Source organism: Oncorhynchus tshawytscha, linkage group LG25 (genome assembly GCF_018296145.1).
Source record: "Oncorhynchus tshawytscha isolate Ot180627B linkage group LG25, Otsh_v2.0, whole genome shotgun sequence".
NCBI classification, from domain to species: domain Eukaryota; kingdom Metazoa; phylum Chordata; class Actinopteri; order Salmoniformes; family Salmonidae; genus Oncorhynchus; species Oncorhynchus tshawytscha.
This window is the reverse complement of record NC_056453.1, coordinates 10129550-10149813: the sequence shown is the minus strand read 5'-3', so window position 1 is coordinate 10149813 and position 20264 is coordinate 10129550. Positions and strand designations below refer to the sequence as shown.

The window sequence follows — 20264 nt, the reverse complement described above, 5'->3', positions numbered from 1 at the left end:
ATTGCGTCCAATTCTGGATGCACAGCTGCGGTTGCAGACGGAGAGTTTGTGTGGGAAGAGCCTGTGTGTGCGCGTGTGTGTGGGACTTCTCTCTCTCTCTCTCTCTCTCTCTCTCTCTCTCTCTCTCTCTCTCTCATGCTCTGCCCATTCAATTCACGGGAGACAGTGGAAAAGCTATTTTCTACGGTCTGGTACTGCCTAGCCAGCAGATCTAGTTACTATGGATGTTCTGAAAAGGGACATTCACTGGGTTTCCCCAGGCAGCTCATTTAGCTCCTTTAGTGACCATCCTTGGTCAATTTATTCAAGCTATATACCTCCATGGCCAGAAGGTGGCGCTCTGAAGGAACAGCTCACAACCAATCACGGCTTCTAACACCGAATGGTCCTGACACGCATGGGTGACAAACTTGCTGTCATCGCCAAGATTTGTGACCTCACCCTCTGACAGTAGTGTCCCCTTGAGGCCCCAACAAGATATGCTTGACTGTTGTGGGCTTTGGCAGATGCTACAGCTGTTGGGGCTATATATATACATTGTTTGTGTGTGTGTATGTATGTGTGTATGTATGTGTGTGTGTATGTGTTTAGCTGAATGAGATTTCCTTTGGCTCGGGGATTATTGGTAGCCAATGACTGGATCATACGTACATGTCAGATGGCTCTGAGAGAGTCCTATCTCTCCAAGCAGCTCCTCCACAGGAGGTTGGTGGCACCTTAATTGGGGAGGACGCGCTCATGGTAATGACTGGAGCGGAATCAGTGGAATGGGATCAAATACATTAAACACGGTTTCCAGGTGTTCGATGCCATTCCATTCGCTTCGTTCCAGCCATTGTAATGAGCCGTTCTCCCCTCAGCAGCCTCCAGTGATCTCCTCCTCTAACACCCAACATACATACAGCAATATCTATCCTGTATTTACCTTTATGGAAAAGTAATGATGATATCAAATATTTTGCATTTGTTATTAAATCTATGTATAACCAGAGCACATTTTCTCACCTTTCACTTCCTCTCTCCAATCCAACCCCTGGCCCATGTTTCCTTACTTTTGACCCCTTCAGGCCGGGATAGAAGAAAGGGTCACAAGATCTCCGCTGGGGATGCCGAGTTCCCGCGGGAGTACCACACCCTGGGCCACGGTGGCACGCGTCGTTTCCCTGACAACAACAACGGGGGGCAGGAACCCACCTCGGGGGACCGCCAACGCCACAACGACATCGCTGCCAAGAGCCTGGAGGCCCTTACGAACCTTCACAAGGCTGACATAGAGCGCCAGCGCGGAGCCTTCATGGACCTCCAGAAGAATCAGAAGTACCCGGCCAGCCCCTGTATGTCTCAGGGCCAGGGCTCACCTAACTGTGGCCGCCAACAGCAGGTAACATCTCAATACTCTCAACACCATGGCCAGAATCAACCCCCCAGCATCTACCCTGATCTCTTTTCACTTTGTGAAAGAATTGGTGTAAAGAATATGGTGACAAATTATATTACTTCTCAATTTCTTTAAGATCTACCTTGGCCATAGCCGTTGCCCATCCCAGGTACAAAAGCAGTTGAGAACCACAGGAGTATCCAGGTGTCAATTCATCAGTTCATCATGACATCGTTGGCTAGTAGTTACCAGAAGGTGTCAGAGGGAGAGGGAGATGGAAACAGAGATTTGAGATAGGAAGGACAAATAGAGATACTGTATATACCCTTATCCCTTGCCATCCCTCTATCCTGATCCCTCCATCCCTCTACCTCAATCCCCTCCCTGAGAATTCTGCCGTCTCTCCACACTCTCTCCTCCATCGGGCCAAGTATCCCTCCATCCACTTCTCTCTTTCCTCCCCAGCTTTTCATTTGCTCTGTGTATTTACCCTGGCGCAGCCATTTATCTCTGTACACAAGCGAGCGAGAGAGAGAGAGAGAGAAAAAGAGGGAGAAAAAGAGGGAGAGATGGAAAGACAAATAAAGAGAGAAACAGGTGGAGTCCGTGGTTTCCATGGCAACCCCCCATTCCCATATAAGGAAGTCAATGATATCATATGGCTGGTAATGCCTAGGCAAGAAGAGAGAGTGGAAGAGAGTACGGATGGCAGCAGCAGAGAGAGGGAGAGAAACAGAGAGGAATGAGTTGTGAGAGAAAGACTGAAACTGGGATTGGGCTGTAGTGGTATAGAGACAGAGAGAGAGAGGACACTCTACTCTGCTTGGCTCTACTTTGTATATAACCAGACCAACACTGCCTGGGATTTACTGATTCCTCGGGGGCTCGTGGGAGAACAGAGCGAATGCCGTCAGAAAATGGAGAGGGGGGAGGAGGAAGGAGAGGGAGGCATGTGGAGCAGCATGCGAACCGACGAACCACCACCAGTCACCAGCAGTAGCAGGCTCGATAAGTAGCAACAACGGTACCAGTTCTCCCTTTCATTATTTAATGGAGACGTGCAGAATCCTGTTTGTTCTGGTGTTACTGTGGGATAGATGACATTCTGCTGCCTCATGTGATGCAGAGAGAGGGAGAAAAGGATAGACAGAAAGGGGTGAGGGAGAAAGAGAACGCGTGCAAGAGAGCTGTATCTGTACCTGACTGCGTGCGTGCGTGTGTGCATGTGACCATGATCAGCAAGTGTCTGTGTGAGTGTGTAGGGGAGACCAGTGCAGGTAAGACATGATGTAATGGGTATGCCTCTCCTCTACTCCCTGCTTTCTGCAGGGATCAGAGGATGGGTGTGTGAGTGTGTGTATGATATGTGTGTGGTGTGTTTTGGCTGGCTCATTCCGGGGTGGTACTGGCATGCAGGTGTTGGCCAGGTGTGGATGTGGTGCCGCAGTGTCTGAAAGACTAGGAGGGGGGACTGTGTGTGTGTGTGTGTGTGTGTGTGTGTGTGTGTGTGTGTGTGTGTGTGTGTGTGTGTGTGTGTGTGTGTGTGTGTGTGTGTGTGTGTGTGTGTGTGTGTGTGTGTGTGTGCGCGAGAGAGAGACAGAGAGAGAGAGAGAGAGAGAGAGAGAGAGAGAGAGAGAGAGAGAGAGAGAGAGAGAGAGAGAGAGAGAGAGAGAGAGAGAGAGAGAGAGAGAGAGAGAGATTAGCTGCTTGGCATGCAGGTCAGGCATGCGTCTCTCTCTCTCTCTCTCAGTACATGTCCATCGTGGGATTCAGCTTGTGTGATTGAGAAATATGGCAGCCCATATGGGCATTGTGTCACGGTGCATAGGGGCTCGGGTTTATTGTGTGTGGGGCAAATGTAATGTTCTGAAACGCCCTCTTGTTAGTGCATATTGGAGGAGAGGTGGGCGGGGGAGGCTGAGGTAAGAGGGGTGAAGACAGAAAGGTGGATGAAGACATGAATAGAAAAAGAGTGGGATGAGGGAGAATGTTTTCAAGAGGATGCATATGCATAAGTCTACTGGTCTGTTAGCGGGTGGAGTTGAGAAGAGTATGTGCGTCTAGCGGTAGGTGGTAGTGAGTATGTGTTGAGTTCAGGTAGACGTGTATGCTGAGTTCCACATCTGACCATAGCACCTACTCCCTAGGGGGTAGGGATTGATTTGGAATTCAGCATATGGTTAGGAGTAGAGTGTTCAAGAGAGATCTTCTTCAAGATGCGAGCAGCGTCCCAGTCCTCCAAGTAGATATACACAGTAGGACACATACATGACATCCAAAACAAACCATGTGAGCAACTATTCTCCACATCATACTTCAATTTCAAGTTTAAGTAAAACATGTACAAAGTAGACACTGATATACAGTGTAGTTATATGGTAATACAAAGCAATAAAACACCATTTAAACAGAAAAACACAAGAGAGGTGAGGAAATAGAATCCCTAAAATAGGGGTCCTAGTGACATTTGTCAATAAGAGCCTTGTGTCGAGGCACGGCCAATAGAATGGGGTCTGATTGGTGGTAGTATGGCCGTGCAGGCTGACAAATGTTCAGGTAGACACATGATTGCTAGCTCCCACTCGGACAGAAGCCTGCAGGACACACAATGCTCTATGTATCTGGGTCACAGGAGCCCGCAGGCCTCTGTTCTGTTGGTTTTTTATCCCCAATTCGTATCTTCCTCCCCTCCTGCCTATGCTCTGCTCTGTCTATCCTCATCCAGCTTTTCTCCTCCACATCCTCTCTCAACAGAGGGTAGGAACTCATTGAATATTTCCTCTCAAACCAGTGTAGGACAATTTTGACTTTGCAGCTTGCCCATCTAGCGGAGTCAGTTCTGCCTCAAGGACATGACTCATCCCAATAAACGTCAACCTGCTCAAGAGCTATCTATTGCAGGATAAATCAATGTTAGATTTTACATAGCTGGCCATAAATGGATGTTACAATTCACTTTATGGGTTGGTTCTGTAGGCTTCTACTACAGATAGTAATGTGATTAGACTATACCTTCATATAAAACAAAAAACAGAGTTTGTCAGATTTCCAGTCATTGCAATTAATGTTATACCCCTTGATCTTCAAGAATAGGACTTGGAAATATGGAAACATAGATTAGCCAAATTGTTTTACCTGAGCGTAAGCCAAAAACGAAGGACTTATTAGCCAGCCCTACTCTGTTGTTTATGATTTTGTTGTCATGGAGGACTGATTGGGCTCATTCCTTCGAGTTGAAAAATAAATGCTGCTTTTGGGAAAAGTGCTATTTGCATGTGAAAAATGAGCGCAGTATTCTGCATTTGCTATACTGTAGGCCTATTGTTTATGTTTTTTGTTGGTGACACTTTGATATCTTGATCATTTACAGCTGTTTAAGTCTATCAATAGTACACAAGTTTGAGCATGTGTCTGTTAAGCATAAGGGAATCAGCACAAATAAGATTGAGAAATAAAAGCTCTACTTGTGGTCTTCTTAAAAGAAACTACTTTTGACAGTATGGAGCACAACACCACGTGGGGTTTAGACAGGATGAACTCCCTTAAACATTTTATTCCACAGGCTGGTATCTGCACTGCAGCTGTTGCAAGAGCACATTTTTCACTAGCTAGGTGTCCTCTAGTCGCAAATATAATGATTGATAGGCAGCTTAAACGTCTTCAATTCAACCATTATTGGGTTCAAATATGCATGTACAATTGGGAACAGCCATCCACAACAACCACAATCTGAACGGTGCAGATTGCTAAATGATAGAGCAGCAGTGTGATTCACCTCAATTCGCTATGTATATCCAACCCAGTATCACAGATTATTGTGAAATAGACACAAATTGCTTATTGGAAATGTGTGATATGCGCACGAAAAAAAAAGAAACAAAAATGGTATACAGTGCATTTGAATCCCAGATAAAAACAGTAGGTTACTTAAATTGAATTGAAGGAGTTTAAGCTGCCTATCAATCATTCTGTATATTTCTGGCCCTTCTTTGGGAACTGTGTTAACCTCCAGACGAGCTTCAATGCCATACAACTCTCCCTCCGTGGCCTCCAACTGCTCTTAAATGCTATTAAAACTAAATGCATGCTCTTCAACCGATCGCTGCCCACACCTACCCACCCATCCAGCATCACTACTCTGGACGGTTCTGACTTAGAATATGTGGACAACTACAAATACCTAGGTGTCTGGTTAGACTGTAAACTCTCCTTCCAGACTCACATTAAGCATCTCCAATCCAAAATTAAATCTAGAATCGGCTTCCTATTTCGCAACAAAGCATCCTTCACTCATGCTGCCAAACATACCCTAGTAAAACTGACTATCCTACCGATCCTTGACTTCGACGATGTCATTTACAAAATAGCCTCCAACACTCTACTCAGCAAATTGGATGCAGTGCCATCCGTTTTGTCACCAAAGCCCCATATACTACCCACCACTGCGACCTGTATGCTCTCGTTGGCTGGCCCTCGCTTCATATCCGTCGCCAACCCACTGGCTCCAGGTCATCTAGGTAACCAGTGGGTTATCTCAGCTCACTGGTCACCATAGCAGCACCAACCCTCAGCACGCGCTCCAGCAGGTAAATTTCACTGGTCACCCCCAAAGCCAATTCCTCCTTCGGCCGCCTTTCCTTCCAGTTCTCTGCTGCCAATGACTGGAACGAACTGCAAAAATCACTGAAGCTGGAGACTCATGTCTCCCTCACGAGCTTTAAGCACTAGCTGTCAGAGCAGCTCACAGATCACTGCACCTGTACGTAGCCAATCTGTAAATAGCCCATCCAACTACCTCATCACCATATTGTTATTTATTTTTGCTCCTTTTCACCCCAGTACCACTACTTGCACACTCATCTTCTGCACATCTATCACCCCAGTATTTAATTTGCCATACTGTAATAATTTCGCCACTATGGCCTATTTATTGCCTCACCCCCCTTATCCTACCTCATTTGCACACACTGTATGTAGACTTTTTCTATTGTATTATTGACTGTATGTTTGTTTATGCCATGTGTAACTCTGTGTTGTTGTTTGTGTCTCACTGCTTTGCTTTATCTTGGCCAGGTCGTAGGTTCTCAACTAGCCTACCTGGTTAAATAAAGGTGAATTTAAAACAATTAAAACAAATGTTTTTGCGATTGGAGGACAGCTAGCTAGTAAAAATGTGCTCTTGCAACAAGCTGCAGTGAGGATCCCCAGCTTTGGAATAAATGTTTAAGGGAGTTCCTCCTTTCTAAACTCCCCTGTTGCCACTGTCACGTCCGTCGTACGAAGGAGACCAAGGTGCAGCGTGGTATGTGTACATTCTTATTTATCTAATGAATGAACACTGAACAAACAAAATAACAAAATAACAAAATGAACCGTGAAGCTATATGGATAGTGCAGACAGGCAACTAAACATAGAATAAGATCCCACAAACAACAAAAGGGAAATGGCTACTTAAATATGATCCCCAATCAGAGACAACGACAAACAGCTGCCTCTGATTGGGAACCATATCAGGCCACCATAAACACACAAATACCGAGACCTACAAAACCCTAGACATACAAAAACCCTAGACAATACAAAGCCCCTAGACAATACAAAAACTAACGTATCACACCCTGACCTAACCAAAATATAAAGAAAACAGAGATATCTTCGGTCAGTGCGTGGCAGTACCCCCCCCAAAGGTACGGACTCACGGGCATAAACCTGAACCTATAGGGGAGGGCCTGGGTGGGCATCTACCCTCGGTGGCGGCTCTGGTTCTGGACGCCCCCTCTTTACACTGATCCCTCCGCCTTTGTAGAACTGGACCGTGGATCATCGCCGGAGGCTTTAGACTGTGGATCATCGCCGGAGTCCCCGGACTGGGAACCATCTCTGGAGACCCCGGACTGGGGACCATCGCTGGAGGCCCCGGACTGGGGATCATCACTGGAGACCCCGGACTGGGGACCGTCGCTGGAGACTCCGGACTGGGGATCGTCGCTGGAGGCTGCCGGGCTAAAGACACGCACCTCAGGGCGAGTGCGGGGAGAAGGCACAGAACGTACTGGACTGAGGCTCCGGACTGGGGATCGTCGCTGGAGACTCCGGACTAAGGATCTTCGCTGGAGGCTCCGGACTAACTGCTGGTGGTGCCGGGCTAAAGACACGCACCTCAGGGCGAGTGCGGGGAGAAGGCACAGAACGTACTGGACTGGAGGCTCCGGACTGGGGATCGTCGCTGGAGGCTTCGAAATGGAGATCGTCGCTGGAGGCTCCGGACTGGGGATCGTCGCTGGAGGCTCCGGACTGGAAACTGTCGCCGGATGCTCTGGACTGTGGAGGCGCACTGTATACCTGGTGCGTGGTGCCGGCACTGGTGGTGCCGGGCTAAAGACACGCACCTCAGGGCGAGTGCGGGGAGGAGGCACAGAATGTACTGGACTGTGGAGGCGCACTGGAGGTCTGATGCGTGGTGCCGGCACTGGTGGTACCGGGCTGAAGGCACGCACCTCAGGACGAGTGCGGGGAACTGACTCAGGTGGCATCGGACGGCTAACACGCTCCTCAGGGCGAATGCCATGCATACTACGCCAAACCAACAGCTCTCTCTCTCTCTTCACTTTCCTCCCCTCGAAGGTTTTTAACTCTCCCCTCCGTTCACTTTCCTCCAATTTGTCCAATAACTCTTCGACAGTCTCTGACTCACACCTGAACATCGCCAACCACTCCGTGTGCCCCCCCCAAAAAAATTATTGGGGTTTCTGTGGCCTACCTCTTTGGTATAACTCCTCGTAACGTCTCCGTTCCGCTTTCGCTGCCTCGATTTCTTCCCTCGGACGGCGATACTCCCCCGCCTGCGTCCAGGGTCCTGCTCCATCCAAAATCTGCTGCTTGGTCCTTTTATGGTGGGATCTTCATGGGAAGAAGTGGACCAAAGCACAGCATTGTGAGCGTACATTTTCTTTTAGTTATATAAATGTTGCCAACAAAACAAGAAACAAAGAAATGACTGTGAAGCTTACAAGGGCTATAGTGCCACTAACAAAGATAACTTCCCACCATAACACCAAAAGGGAAATGGCTACCTAAATATGATCCCCAATCAGAGACAACGATAAACAGCTGCCTCTGATTGGGAACCATATCAGGCCACCATAAACATACAAATACCTAGACCTACAAAAGCTAGACATACAAAAACCCGAGACAATACAAAACCCCTAGACAATACAAAAACTAGCGTATCCACCCTAGTCACACCCTGACCTAACCAAAATATAAAGAAAACAGAGATATTTCCGGTCAGGGCCCTGACCTTAGATATCTCTGTTTTTCTATATATTTTGGTTAGGTCAGGGTGTGACTAGGGTGGGTACTCTAGTTGTTGTATTTCTAGGGTTTGTGTCATCTAGGGTTTTTGTATGTCTATGCCTTAGTGCACATCAGTAGCTTCACGTTTCGTTTGGTTGTTTGTTGTTTTGTTCAGTGAGTTTTGATTTATTAAAATTATGTGGAACTCTACTCACGCTGCGCCTTGGTCCGATCCTTACGATGAACGTGACACCTGTGGTGTTGTGGTCCATAATGTCAAAAATAGTTTAGAAGGGAGGTTGGTCAGGGAGGATGGGTGGGCGTATAACGGGAACGTCTATCAACCCAAAGGTTGTGTGTTTGAATCTCATCATGGATAACTTTAGCATTTTTGCTGATTAGTTACTTTGCAACTACTTAGCATGTTAGCTAACCCTGACCTTAACCCTTTAACCTAACTCCTAAACCTAACCTTTTAAGTACAGCTAGCATGTAAACTAGCCCTAACCTTAAACCCTAACCATACCCTAACCTTAACCCCTAACCCTAATGTTAACCCCTAGCTTAGCTAACATTAGACACCTAACTAGCCTAGCTAACATTAGCCCCAACAAATTGTAGTTTGTGTAATGTATACAAATGCATTATGAAGAAAGACACAAACCGGTGCGCGTGGCACATACTACCATACCCCGTTCAAAGGCACTTGAATATTTTGTCTGGCCCACTCACACTCTGAATGGCACACATACATAATCCATGTCTCAATTGTCCCAAGGCTTTAAAATCCTTCTTTAACCTGTTTCCTCTACACTGATTGAAGTGGATTTAACAAGTAAAATCAATAAGGGACCATAGCTTTCACCTGGTCAGTCTATGTCATAGAAACATGTTTTGTACACGCTTGGAATGTAGCATACAAAAGCCCATTCCTGCCCTTTTCCCGCGATCCATCAAACGCATTTGGTGTCATAGTGGTATCTGACTTGTGGTCAGACTCACTCAGGAGGAGCAAACTTAAACTTGCAATGATGATTTCAATGTCGTTGAGAAAACAGAAAGGTGTCCAATTTTCTGAATTTAAAAGTAATCCTACAAGTAATCATCTAGTTTTTTTAAAAGTATCTTTAAACCGATTATAATATTTTAGCTGGTAACGTAACGGGTTACGGTTACAGTGTTTTGGTTATCCATTACATGTAACGGGTCCACATGTAATCCGTTACTCCCCAACCCTGAGTATGATATATGTGAATGTAGCAGGGTCATTCTTGAATTGCGGTGGTGTTTGCTTCCGTCGCCATGAAAAACACTTGACAAATAGTTACATATACAAGGCATTGTTGAATACTCGTTTCTGATTGGGGTTGAACAGCATTCTAGAGCTTGCATTATTCACCTTCATAAATTGGGTAGTTCGAGCCCTCAATGCTGATTGGCTGAAAGCCGTGGAATATTTAAGCAATATGGCATGGGGGGGTAATATAATATGGCTAAGGGCTCTTCTTAGGCACAAAGCATCGAGGTGCCTTATTGCTATTATAAACTGGTTACCAACGTAATTAGAGCAGTAAAAATTAATTATTTGTCATATCCGTGGTATACGGTCTGATATACCATGGCTGTCAACCAACCAGCATTCAGGGCTCGAACCACCCAGTTTTTAACTTTCTCCCTTTCATATTGAACTGTTTATTTAATCACAAATCATAATGCAAGTCCTTTATACTGCAAAACATTAAGTATATGCATTGTTTAAGGCAAGCATATTGGCTTAACCGAGTAATGATGAGTACAGTTGTAGTGACATGTTTTGGGCATTTAAGGATATTTATCTATTATTTTGAAAGCTAGAATGAAAACATAGTATTTCATACTGTATATTATATATATCAATGAAAACAATAAAGGCTATTGAAATAGAATGTAATATTTGTCCCTATGTTTTATGTAATTTGTGCTATTACCTTGAAAATCACTAATTGCAAAGATATGGAAGGACTTCGACCATTCCTTCCAGTAGCAAACTGTTATCGGGGGAGGGGTCTCAACTTACTGTAGAATACACAAATGCAATTTTTGAAACTTGGTTAATACATCAGCAGTTAGTCTAGCCAGCTACAGTATCTAAACGTAGTAACCATGGCCGAATTACACCCGGGCACGCAGGGAACGTGCCCAGGGGCCCTGACTTCTAGGGGCCCCATTTGATTTTGTTAGTCACTCTCACTCAGATATCATATTAACATGACATAAGTCATGTGTAGAATTGCAGGAAATTAGCTTTTAAAACGGCACAAAAATATGTTTAATGTAACGCACACGTATTTGTTTATTTTTTGTTAATAAAATACTTTTTAATCCCACCGCTGCGTTAATGTCAGTTAAAGTGTAGTGGCTAATTGTATAGCTAATAGGCTATGTGTTTGTAGATTGACTGAGGTGAATGAAGCTACAACAACCAATGTGATAATGGCTGGGATAATTTTTGCTCGTTTTTGCTGTTCTCCAAATTGCATTCTAGTGTTTTAACATTATATAGAAATGCAGTAAATGAGCTTCAACTTTCTTAAGATTTCCCTTCGAACCTCACTTAAACTCAGATCCCGACTAAGAAAAGTATTAGCCAATTCAGGGCCGGCTCTAGCCTTTTGGGGGCCCTAAGCGAGATTTGGTTGGTATTTGGCCATGATTGCCACTTTACAAAATCCTAAATGACCTCAAATTTGTCATTGGTGTTAACATAATTGATGTTACTAATCCTACTGGTGGCACGGTGTTATCATAATGGTAAAAATGATTTAAGGTCATTAAGCTGCCCCCACCCCCCAAAAGTTAACTTTTTCCTCAAATGCCATGCCCAAATGCTACTGCAATTCAAGAACGACCCAGTTGTTTAGATTAGTGATAAACTAGCCAGCTATCATCCCCAATTTAGACTAACCAAAAAAGTATAGTGTACTTGACACCCTGGCACAAGGCCTACATAATGTTGTGACAGTTTCATGGTTATAGCCTACCATTGACACTGTGACTCAAGTACTCTACACACAAATACATACACCAAATACATACTAATAGATTCAATGAACTTTGCCCTCTGTGTTGGAGGCTGCCCAAATTCCCTTAAAAAGCCAAGCTTCTTCAATCCAGTGTCTGTGTATTACTTTAATCCGCTCCTGAATTTGAGCCAGCTAATTGTGTGAATGGTAGGCAGTCAGTTGAATTGCTAGCTAGCTGATGTGGGTGTATTATTGGTATGGGTGTCTGGTGTAGTGTCTGGTAAACATTTGATTAATTGTTCGGAAGCAATTACAAGCAATTAAAAGGCTATTATGATGGCACTGAAGGACATTGGAAATGAATCTGCGCTATCATCACAATAATTAGCCCCTCACTTTCGGACTGGATCTGATGAAGAGAAAAATATGATGATATTTTATACCTCTCCTTTTTTAGTCTTCAGAAAGACTTAAACTTCTCCCTCTCTCTACACCGACAAAGTATACTTTCAAACCTTCCCAACTTTATTTGTCACAGCTGCGTTATCTCTGAAACATCTGACTGGCAGCGGATTGATGGATCTTTCTCACTCACTCCGCCCTTTCCTCCCTCTCACACATTTCTCCCCATCCAACTCGCTCTCTGACAAACTGTTGTCCGGCTTAATGGATGGAAACATATCTAACTTTCTTTCTTTCTTTCTTTCTTTCTTTCTTTCTTTCTTTCTTTCTTTCTTTCTTTCTCTCTCTCTCTCTCTCTCTCTCTCTCTCTCTCTCTCTCGCTCTCTCTCTCTCTCTCGCTCTCTCTCTCTCTCTCTCTCTCTCTCTCTCTCTCTCTCTCTCTCTCTCTCTCTCTCTCTCTCTCTCTCTCTCTCTCTCTCTCTCTCTCTCTCTCTCTCTCTCTCTCTCTTCTTCCCTAGCAACAGCCAAACTACTGGAGCTTCAAGGTGAGTTTGTGTTTTAGTGTGAATCTATGTCTCTGTCTCTGTGGATTGGTCTAGAATGGGATAAACTGTGTGTGCATCTTTGTGCTTCTCTTACCTCAATGTGAGTGTTGTAGTGTTGGCACACACTACTGAGACATATGACTGGTGTTGGAGTACATCTGCTGCTGTGTTTTGAGTCCCTCATAAAGGGCCAAATCCTAACTTGATATTAATTTGCTGAAATTGCTCATCTCGCAAATAATGCATTGATGTCGATGGGAGATTTGTGCGAAAAGTAACTTGTGCCTGGAACTCAAGTTAGGATTTGGGCCAAAGAGAATTACAAAAGCAGACATCCTTGAATAACCCTAATCAATATGTAATATTTTATATAAAAATATATGTAATATGTAAATAATTTGCCTGATTTGCAAAACGTTGGGGTACATTCCATTGCTTATAAATCACCATGGCTGTAGAACAGTTCTGTCTACAAGGTTTAGGTACTCTTAGTGGACACAAATCGCATTCTGGCCCAATATGGCTGCATCACCCAGGTGGGCACTTTGTATTGCTTCCCCCATATTCTGGAATGTCACTATGTAAAGCTGATACAGATCATGCGGAATGGAAGGGCTACTTATTCTGTTGCCTCATCAGATAAGGCCCTATCATATGGAGGGGGCACATACAGTACATATGTGACCAACCGCCTCAATTCGGTCTTATGTAGCAACATTTTAAATTGAGTTTTTTTACATTGGATAAAAGTATAGACTAAGAGCTACAAAATGGTATATCATACACTGCATTTAAGGAACAATGGGAAAGTAATTCTGCTTTGAAAGTTGATCAACTTGCAGCCCCACTTTTGAGAAAATGGCCCTTGAATGTTTTGGTACACCTACTGGATAACTATTCTTTGTCTACACCTATTCAGCATTGTTCACACCCTCACATGTGAGGCCATGTGCTAAACAGAGTGAGTGAAGTAGTGTAGTAAACAACCAAAAATGTCAAGACTAAAAGTGGTGGAAGTAGTAGCCTACAATAAGGAAAACATCCAGGTAAAAATACACTTTATCTTGTTCTTCACATTACCATCTCTGGTAAACACACACTATTTTAAATGAAATCTAAGTGGCACAATATACAGAAGGTGTAACTGTACAGTCAAATAGTTACTTGCAAAGTTGCATAGTATAGCAATTTCAAAAATAGAAAGTGTTCAGATAAAATATTTTATAATTATTAGATGCTTACCCAGACACACCTGTCTAAATTGATGGGTCATGTGAAAGAAATGCTATAGATGGGTCGTTATTGAAATACAACAGATGGCCGTAATCACCCCCAGACACACCTGGCTAACTTGACTGGTCATGTAATCATCTGGTGAAGTGGAGTCTTTTGTTTAGACATGTAACTAGCTAGCTAGCTAGCTAAACAATGAACTATAATTCCAAACCATAGCTGTAGTATGAATCTGCATGTAGCTAAAGCTAACCAACTAGGTTCAATGTTAGCTATCTAGCTAACATTAAGCTATAACTATCAATCCAAATGGCTTTCCGAGATACTTATAATATTACTACACAGATCATACACGTAACATTAGCTAGCGAGCCAGCAAGCTAGCAAACGTTATATGTATATGTAATAACTGCTTTTAACCAGGGCAAGGTGACCGGAAACATGACCGAATACAATGCTTCATTGCAGGCTTACACTTGCAATGAAAGCAACTTTCTGACAAAATGTGTTAAGGCACATGAAAGGTCACGTGTTCCAGTAGGCATTTCTGCCCCAAAACGCATTTTGATCAAAATAAAAAAATGAAAACACATTACGTTCAAATGCCTATCCTGTGAAGTAGTGACGTGTGACATATGCCTAGCTTCTTGAAACAGGTCACATATGAATAATTCCCTATGACAGAGATCTGACTGCTGTGTGTTGCTGACAAAAGAACAAAGCAGGAGAGGAGAAGAGAGGAAAGAACAAGGGATGGCAGGATGTTTGAAGCCCATGTTTTTCCTACTACAAGTTTCTACATTTGCCAGAAGGGCCGAGTTGATGGTTTCAGAATGAATGGATGACCAATAAAAGTTTACAGTGTAGGATGGTACTGTCAGGTATCTGTGTAGCATCTACACAGAAGCCTTCTACACACATTCCATTAGCGTAACAATCTCTCCACTGTATTTCCATTGTAAATGTACAGAATATTTCATAATTTAGTCAGAAAGGCGCATTTCCTATTTGGATTTACAATCCCTGCTTTATCAACTTGCATGTCATACACTACATCCCTCACAATTACATAGCTGGTGGTTTCCTCATATGCCAGCAGTCCATTTCCTTCTTATCTCGTTCAATGTCACACACACTAGCTTTATTGAATCCCATGTTTGCTGTTGGCTCCCAGCTCTAACGGGATTGGTTATCACTCGTCTTCCCTTCCTCTCAGGGAGTCGGGTAGTCTGCTGCTCTGCTCTGCTCTCACTATTCTGCAGCGGTGCTCTTCGCTCGCTGTGTGTGTCTGTGTGTGTGTGTTTGTGTCTCAATGTGTGTGTTTGTAACATTCCCATGCTGGTCTCTTTTGATGTTTCATTGGCTTGCTTACACTCCACAATGAGCATGTGCACACGCAAACACACACACCCTGCGGATTATCATACAAACATGCCTACATTCAAATGGAAGGGCGTGGATGGACCCATACTGTAAATACACACACACATCAACACCTGGAAAATAAATCTCCTTCTCAAATTCTCCCACATCCTCCAACAAGACGGTGGGATTGTATGTCCGTCTGTTTAAACTACTCTCCATAGGGAAGGCCCTGCCGTGCATTCAAATGCTTGCAGTGCCCTCTCTCCACCTCTTGACTGCGAAGACTGCTAGGCAGCAACAGAGGAATGGAGGACTGTATAATTCCCTCCCTCTTTGCAAATCTAAGCCTCGCTAATAGAAACGTTAGTACCGTCGTCTGCACCTCATAGGCCTCTGTCTGTCTGGAGCGGGGAAATAATAGCGAGTCCATTGTCTCCTCTCCTCAACCTTACTGCTGAATCAGGCTTGGAAGTCTATATATTATAGTTGATGTGCATTCCAAATGGCACCCTATTCCCTACGTAGTGCATTCCTTTTGACCAGAGTCCTATGGGCCCTGGTCAAAAGTAGTGCACTACAAAGGGAATAACATAAGCTTAGAACCACATAAAGGCTCCTATTCAGTGACACTATCTGTATTCACATGTACAATGAGTCATTCATCAGATCCAGGGGAAGTAATCATGTGTCCTAAAGTACATGGATTCCTTGAGCTCGACTCCTTTCATCCAGAGCTGTTCACCAAAGAAAATGGATTCAATGCAGGAGCTATTGTTAGGTATTCTGTAAGTGGCTTTCTAAGCTAGCACATTTGGTTCCTTGGAAGTTGTGGGAACATATGTTTTTGGTTTCACATTGGTTGTGGGAACAAAGTCATACATTCCCTGACCGGTAAAACGGAACATTTTTAAATGTTCTGAGAACACATGAAAGTGTTGCCTGTTCTGGGAAAGTGTATTTTTAGGTTGCAGGGAGGTTCTGAGAACGTTTTACTCTGGTCCCTTTAAAGTTTTCTTGATAGGTTTTTATTAAAGCTCTGAGAATGGAAATAATAGGTTATTTGGAGTTTTTTTAATAACTTCCTTAAACTTTCACTCTATGTTTCAATAAGACTGGACTGTTAATAACATTGCTAGCTTATTTTGGACACATTTAAAAAAAATAAAAATCCAAGCACAAATAGGACACATGAAAATGAATTCCCTTAGGCATTCATTTTTTTATTGTGAAACGGCATCAGTGAGATTCAAACCTATAATCTTCTGTTCTCTATCCATGAAATTCTGTTCTCTATCCATGAAATTCTGTTCTCTATCCATGAAATTCTGTTCTCTATCCATGAAATTCGTCCACTGCGCCACCAGGATGGAGCCAGCATGCCATGTTTTTTTTTTACGCATACAAAGCTGTTCATTTTAGTCTAACAGACTCCATTTCAAAGGAAACAAGCACTCATTAAGATCAGGTGTGGCCGATTAGTGGGCCAACACACCTGAACACACTTAACAAGATAGAGGATAGAGAGAGTTTTGTTGATGCTGAGAACATAATTGATGTTTTTAAAGAACATTCTTATAACATTCTCTGAACATTACTAAAGATTTCTTGAGGTTTTTATGGAACGTTTTCGTAACGTTTTCAGAACAATTTGAGAACATGACTTTTAATAGAACCATGAGGAAACCTGTAGGTAACGTTTTGCCGAAGTACTGGCATTCCCACAGAAGAACATTGTTTCGTAAAGTTCTTGGAACAATTTGAGAACATTCCAAATGTCAAAACAATTGGAGAATGTTGCTAGAAGATTACCAACATTTAAATGAAATGTAATCATGTTTGAACTTTTAGGAAATGTTCTGTTAAAGTAAAGACATAGCAAAACATTTAAGATTTTTTGACAAGTTCTGTAAATGTGCTGAGAATGTTCCAATGCCAAGCAACCACCCTGCACCATTCACAGAAAGTTGTTGTATGCAAAATAACCATAGGACAACCATGCTCTCACCAAGCACTAACAAAGAAACGTTCTCAGGACGTTATGTAATAGCTGGGTTAGCAAAGAAGCACAGTTGAACACACACACACACACACTCTCTCTCTCTCTCTCTCTCTCTCTCTCACACACACACACACACACACACACACACACACACACACACACACACACACACACACAAACAAACAAACAAACAAACAAATAGCAATAGCAACAACAAAAATGCGGTTTCACGTAGACTAAATCCCTGGACCATCCATGACACCCGTGGTCCTATGGCTAGCTCAGTAGCTAAACCATTTGGACAGCTGCTATTGTTGTCTTTGGCTGTTTGTATGTTGATATGACATTGGGTGGAACATTACTATTCCCTGATATCTCATAGAATGGCCTGAATGGTGTTTTTTACAGCCCTAAAAGGCTTAGGATGCCAGCGGCTGCCATGTTTCCCCTAGTGACTGCCTTATGCTGTGGCACGTGGTCAGAATCACTTATCAAAGTGCTTGACTATGATCCGCCAAGATGCTTAAATTAATAATTTAATGAAAACTTAAGGACTTCTTTTACACTGGAGATGGAAAATAAAAATCTTGTTATGTAACTGTAATTAGATAAATGTTATATGAGGCGAGATCGGCTTTATGTATACAATTTTTGCACAAGGAGTGGTTGTCAGGGAAAATGTATGTATTCTTTAAGAATGTAGTTTCGTAAAAGTTGTCAAAAATCTAAAGAGTAAAATCATGAACGAAACGACATCAGTAGTACTTTAACACATTTTTACTCAAGTACTTTACACCACTGCATTGTACATCATATGATTCGATTGCGCAGGTCAAACCTGTGCTCATAGCCCAAGGACACTGAGGTCAAAGACTAGCCTAACTCCAAAGCATACACTACTTTGCTTTATTGTCCATTACAACACTATTTCTATGGCTTTTCAAAGGCCAAAATCTTCTTCAAGGCTTTGTATTGAGTTCAGTTAAGCAACTTAGGGGTGAGTCCCCACTTCAGTCAAATTTTAAATTAGTCTCCCACTGACATCAATGCATGGCTAAGTGAAAATGTGACTTCAGTTGTCGTTAGGATTTGCCGCATCAGGATGTCCATTGAGTGACTCCTTGGTATTCGCTTTTAGGTAGTTGTATAGATGGGACTCATCCCCCAATTACAGAGCTCACTGGAACGGTATGCCAGGACTGCATGGTGCTAATGCCCATCAAATAGGAGGGGGTTGCCCGAGTTCCACAGGGGGTTCAGGGGGCGTGGGTGGCACAGCTGTGCACAGCTGCCTTGTCAATCATCATTGATCTGAGAAAATCCACTTTGACAAAGCCAGCCAATCGGTGGTGAGAAATCTGTGATGAGGTAGTGGCATTTGGACAGACAGGACTTAGGGGAACAGTAATATAGTGAGTTTAAGGATGGTCAAACAGACCAAGGGCAATGTAACTAGACAGCAGTACATGAAAGACGAGAGAGACATAGACAGAGAGAGAGAGAGAGGGGGAGAGAGAGAGAGAGAGACAGAGAGAGAGAGGGAGAGAGAGAGAGACAGACAGAGAGAGAGAGAGGGGTAGGGGAGAGAGAGAGAGGGGTAGGGAGAGAGAGAGAGAGAGAGAGAGAGAGAGAGAGAAAGAGAGAGAGAGCGAGAGAGGGAGAGACAGAGAGAGAGGGGGGAGGGAGAGAGAGAGACAGCGAGAGAGAGAGAGAGAGAGAGAGAGAGATGACTAAGGCATCATCTGCACAGATAATACCAACTTGATGACATTCTGGTAGAGACGTGAGGCAGTAGAGACACAGTAAAGTGAATGATAGAGACCTAGGATTGTGAATAAATTGTTTTAGCCAGTTGACAGTTGGAGACATACAGTATAGTCATTCAGAGACCCACAATAAAGGACCAAGATGCTGAACATAGAGGTAAGAAATTATTGTGCAAATGAGTGGCACCTTCTCGCTGCTAAACTTACCAGTAAACTTGTTGCCTGTTACTTGACAAATGATTGATTTCCAGTTATACTGCTTATGTGGTTGTCCAGTGTCCTAGATTGTATTGTTTTGGTATTTTCTCCTCACAATGTAAGAGTTATCCATCTGCACAGTTCTTATTGACACAGATAACACTGACCGCATGATATTTGATGCAACATAGTCTTTGTATTTTCAGTAATAAAAGAAACGGCTTTATAAAAGCCCATGAGATCTCCAGTGAAGATTACAGAGCCTTAGCAGGAGTCAGGAGAGAGAAGCACTGTCATAAACCAAGGGCAAATCCATTAGATAGAATGGCCTTATAAGACATAGATGAGGTCATGGGGTAACAGGACACACTAGTTCTTCTCCAGCAGTCATAATGGCTTTGTAAGGCTGTTGACATAATGACGTAACACTGTCACAAAAGATCATAACGGTTTCCGACAACCAAACTGACTTATAACGGTCTGACAGGCTCAGTTGTTATTTATTCATTGGAGGAGACCTTTATTAGAGTATCTATCAAAATTTGATTGCATAGGTAGAAACTTGTTTATGATTGTCGAGGGTGAAATTGGGAGAAAAAAATCTCTCGAGGACTTCACTACTGTGAAATCTCCAGGCATCCCCCCCAAAACATTTTTTGTATTTCCCCTGAGATTTTCACTTTTGAAACCACATTCCCAGGTGTTCCTCCCCGATTCCTCCCCTCTCCTCCCTCGGATTGTGTTGTGGAAGAGGATGGTTGTGTAGAGGTTTATTGGCCGTTATCCCAGTGAAAATGTCAGCTCGTAATGTAGACAGACGCGGCGGGAATAAAACGTGGGCATACAGAGTGCAGCCAAGCTTGTCCTCTGGTTCCCAGGAACACCTGGAGAGAAGGCCTGCCCTCTGAGCCTCTCCACAGCTGCTGCTTTCACACTGAAATGAGAACTAATTAGGAAAGCGCAGAGCGGAAGTCAACCACCATATTGTGCTTTTACGCCTTTTCCTCTCGTTCTTTGTTTGTCTCCCTCACTTGGGCTCAACATCAAGTGGCTATTGCGCTCTTACGGGCTCGCAC

General features: G+C 43.5%; 1 protein-coding gene across 1 annotated transcript in view; it reads left to right on the top strand.

Moving 5' to 3' along the window:
* Positions 1 to 382: 382 nt before the first annotated feature.
* Positions 383 to 20264, top strand: part of LOC112224755 (SRC kinase signaling inhibitor 1-like) — a 43162-nt gene continuing 23280 nt past the window's right edge. The window contains exons 1-3 of the mRNA XM_042306287.1: positions 383 to 431; positions 1068 to 1381; positions 12601 to 12627. Coding sequence (XP_042162221.1) covers positions 383 to 431; positions 1068 to 1381; positions 12601 to 12627 — 390 coding nt within the window. The remainder of the gene's footprint in view (positions 432 to 1067; positions 1382 to 12600; positions 12628 to 20264) is intronic.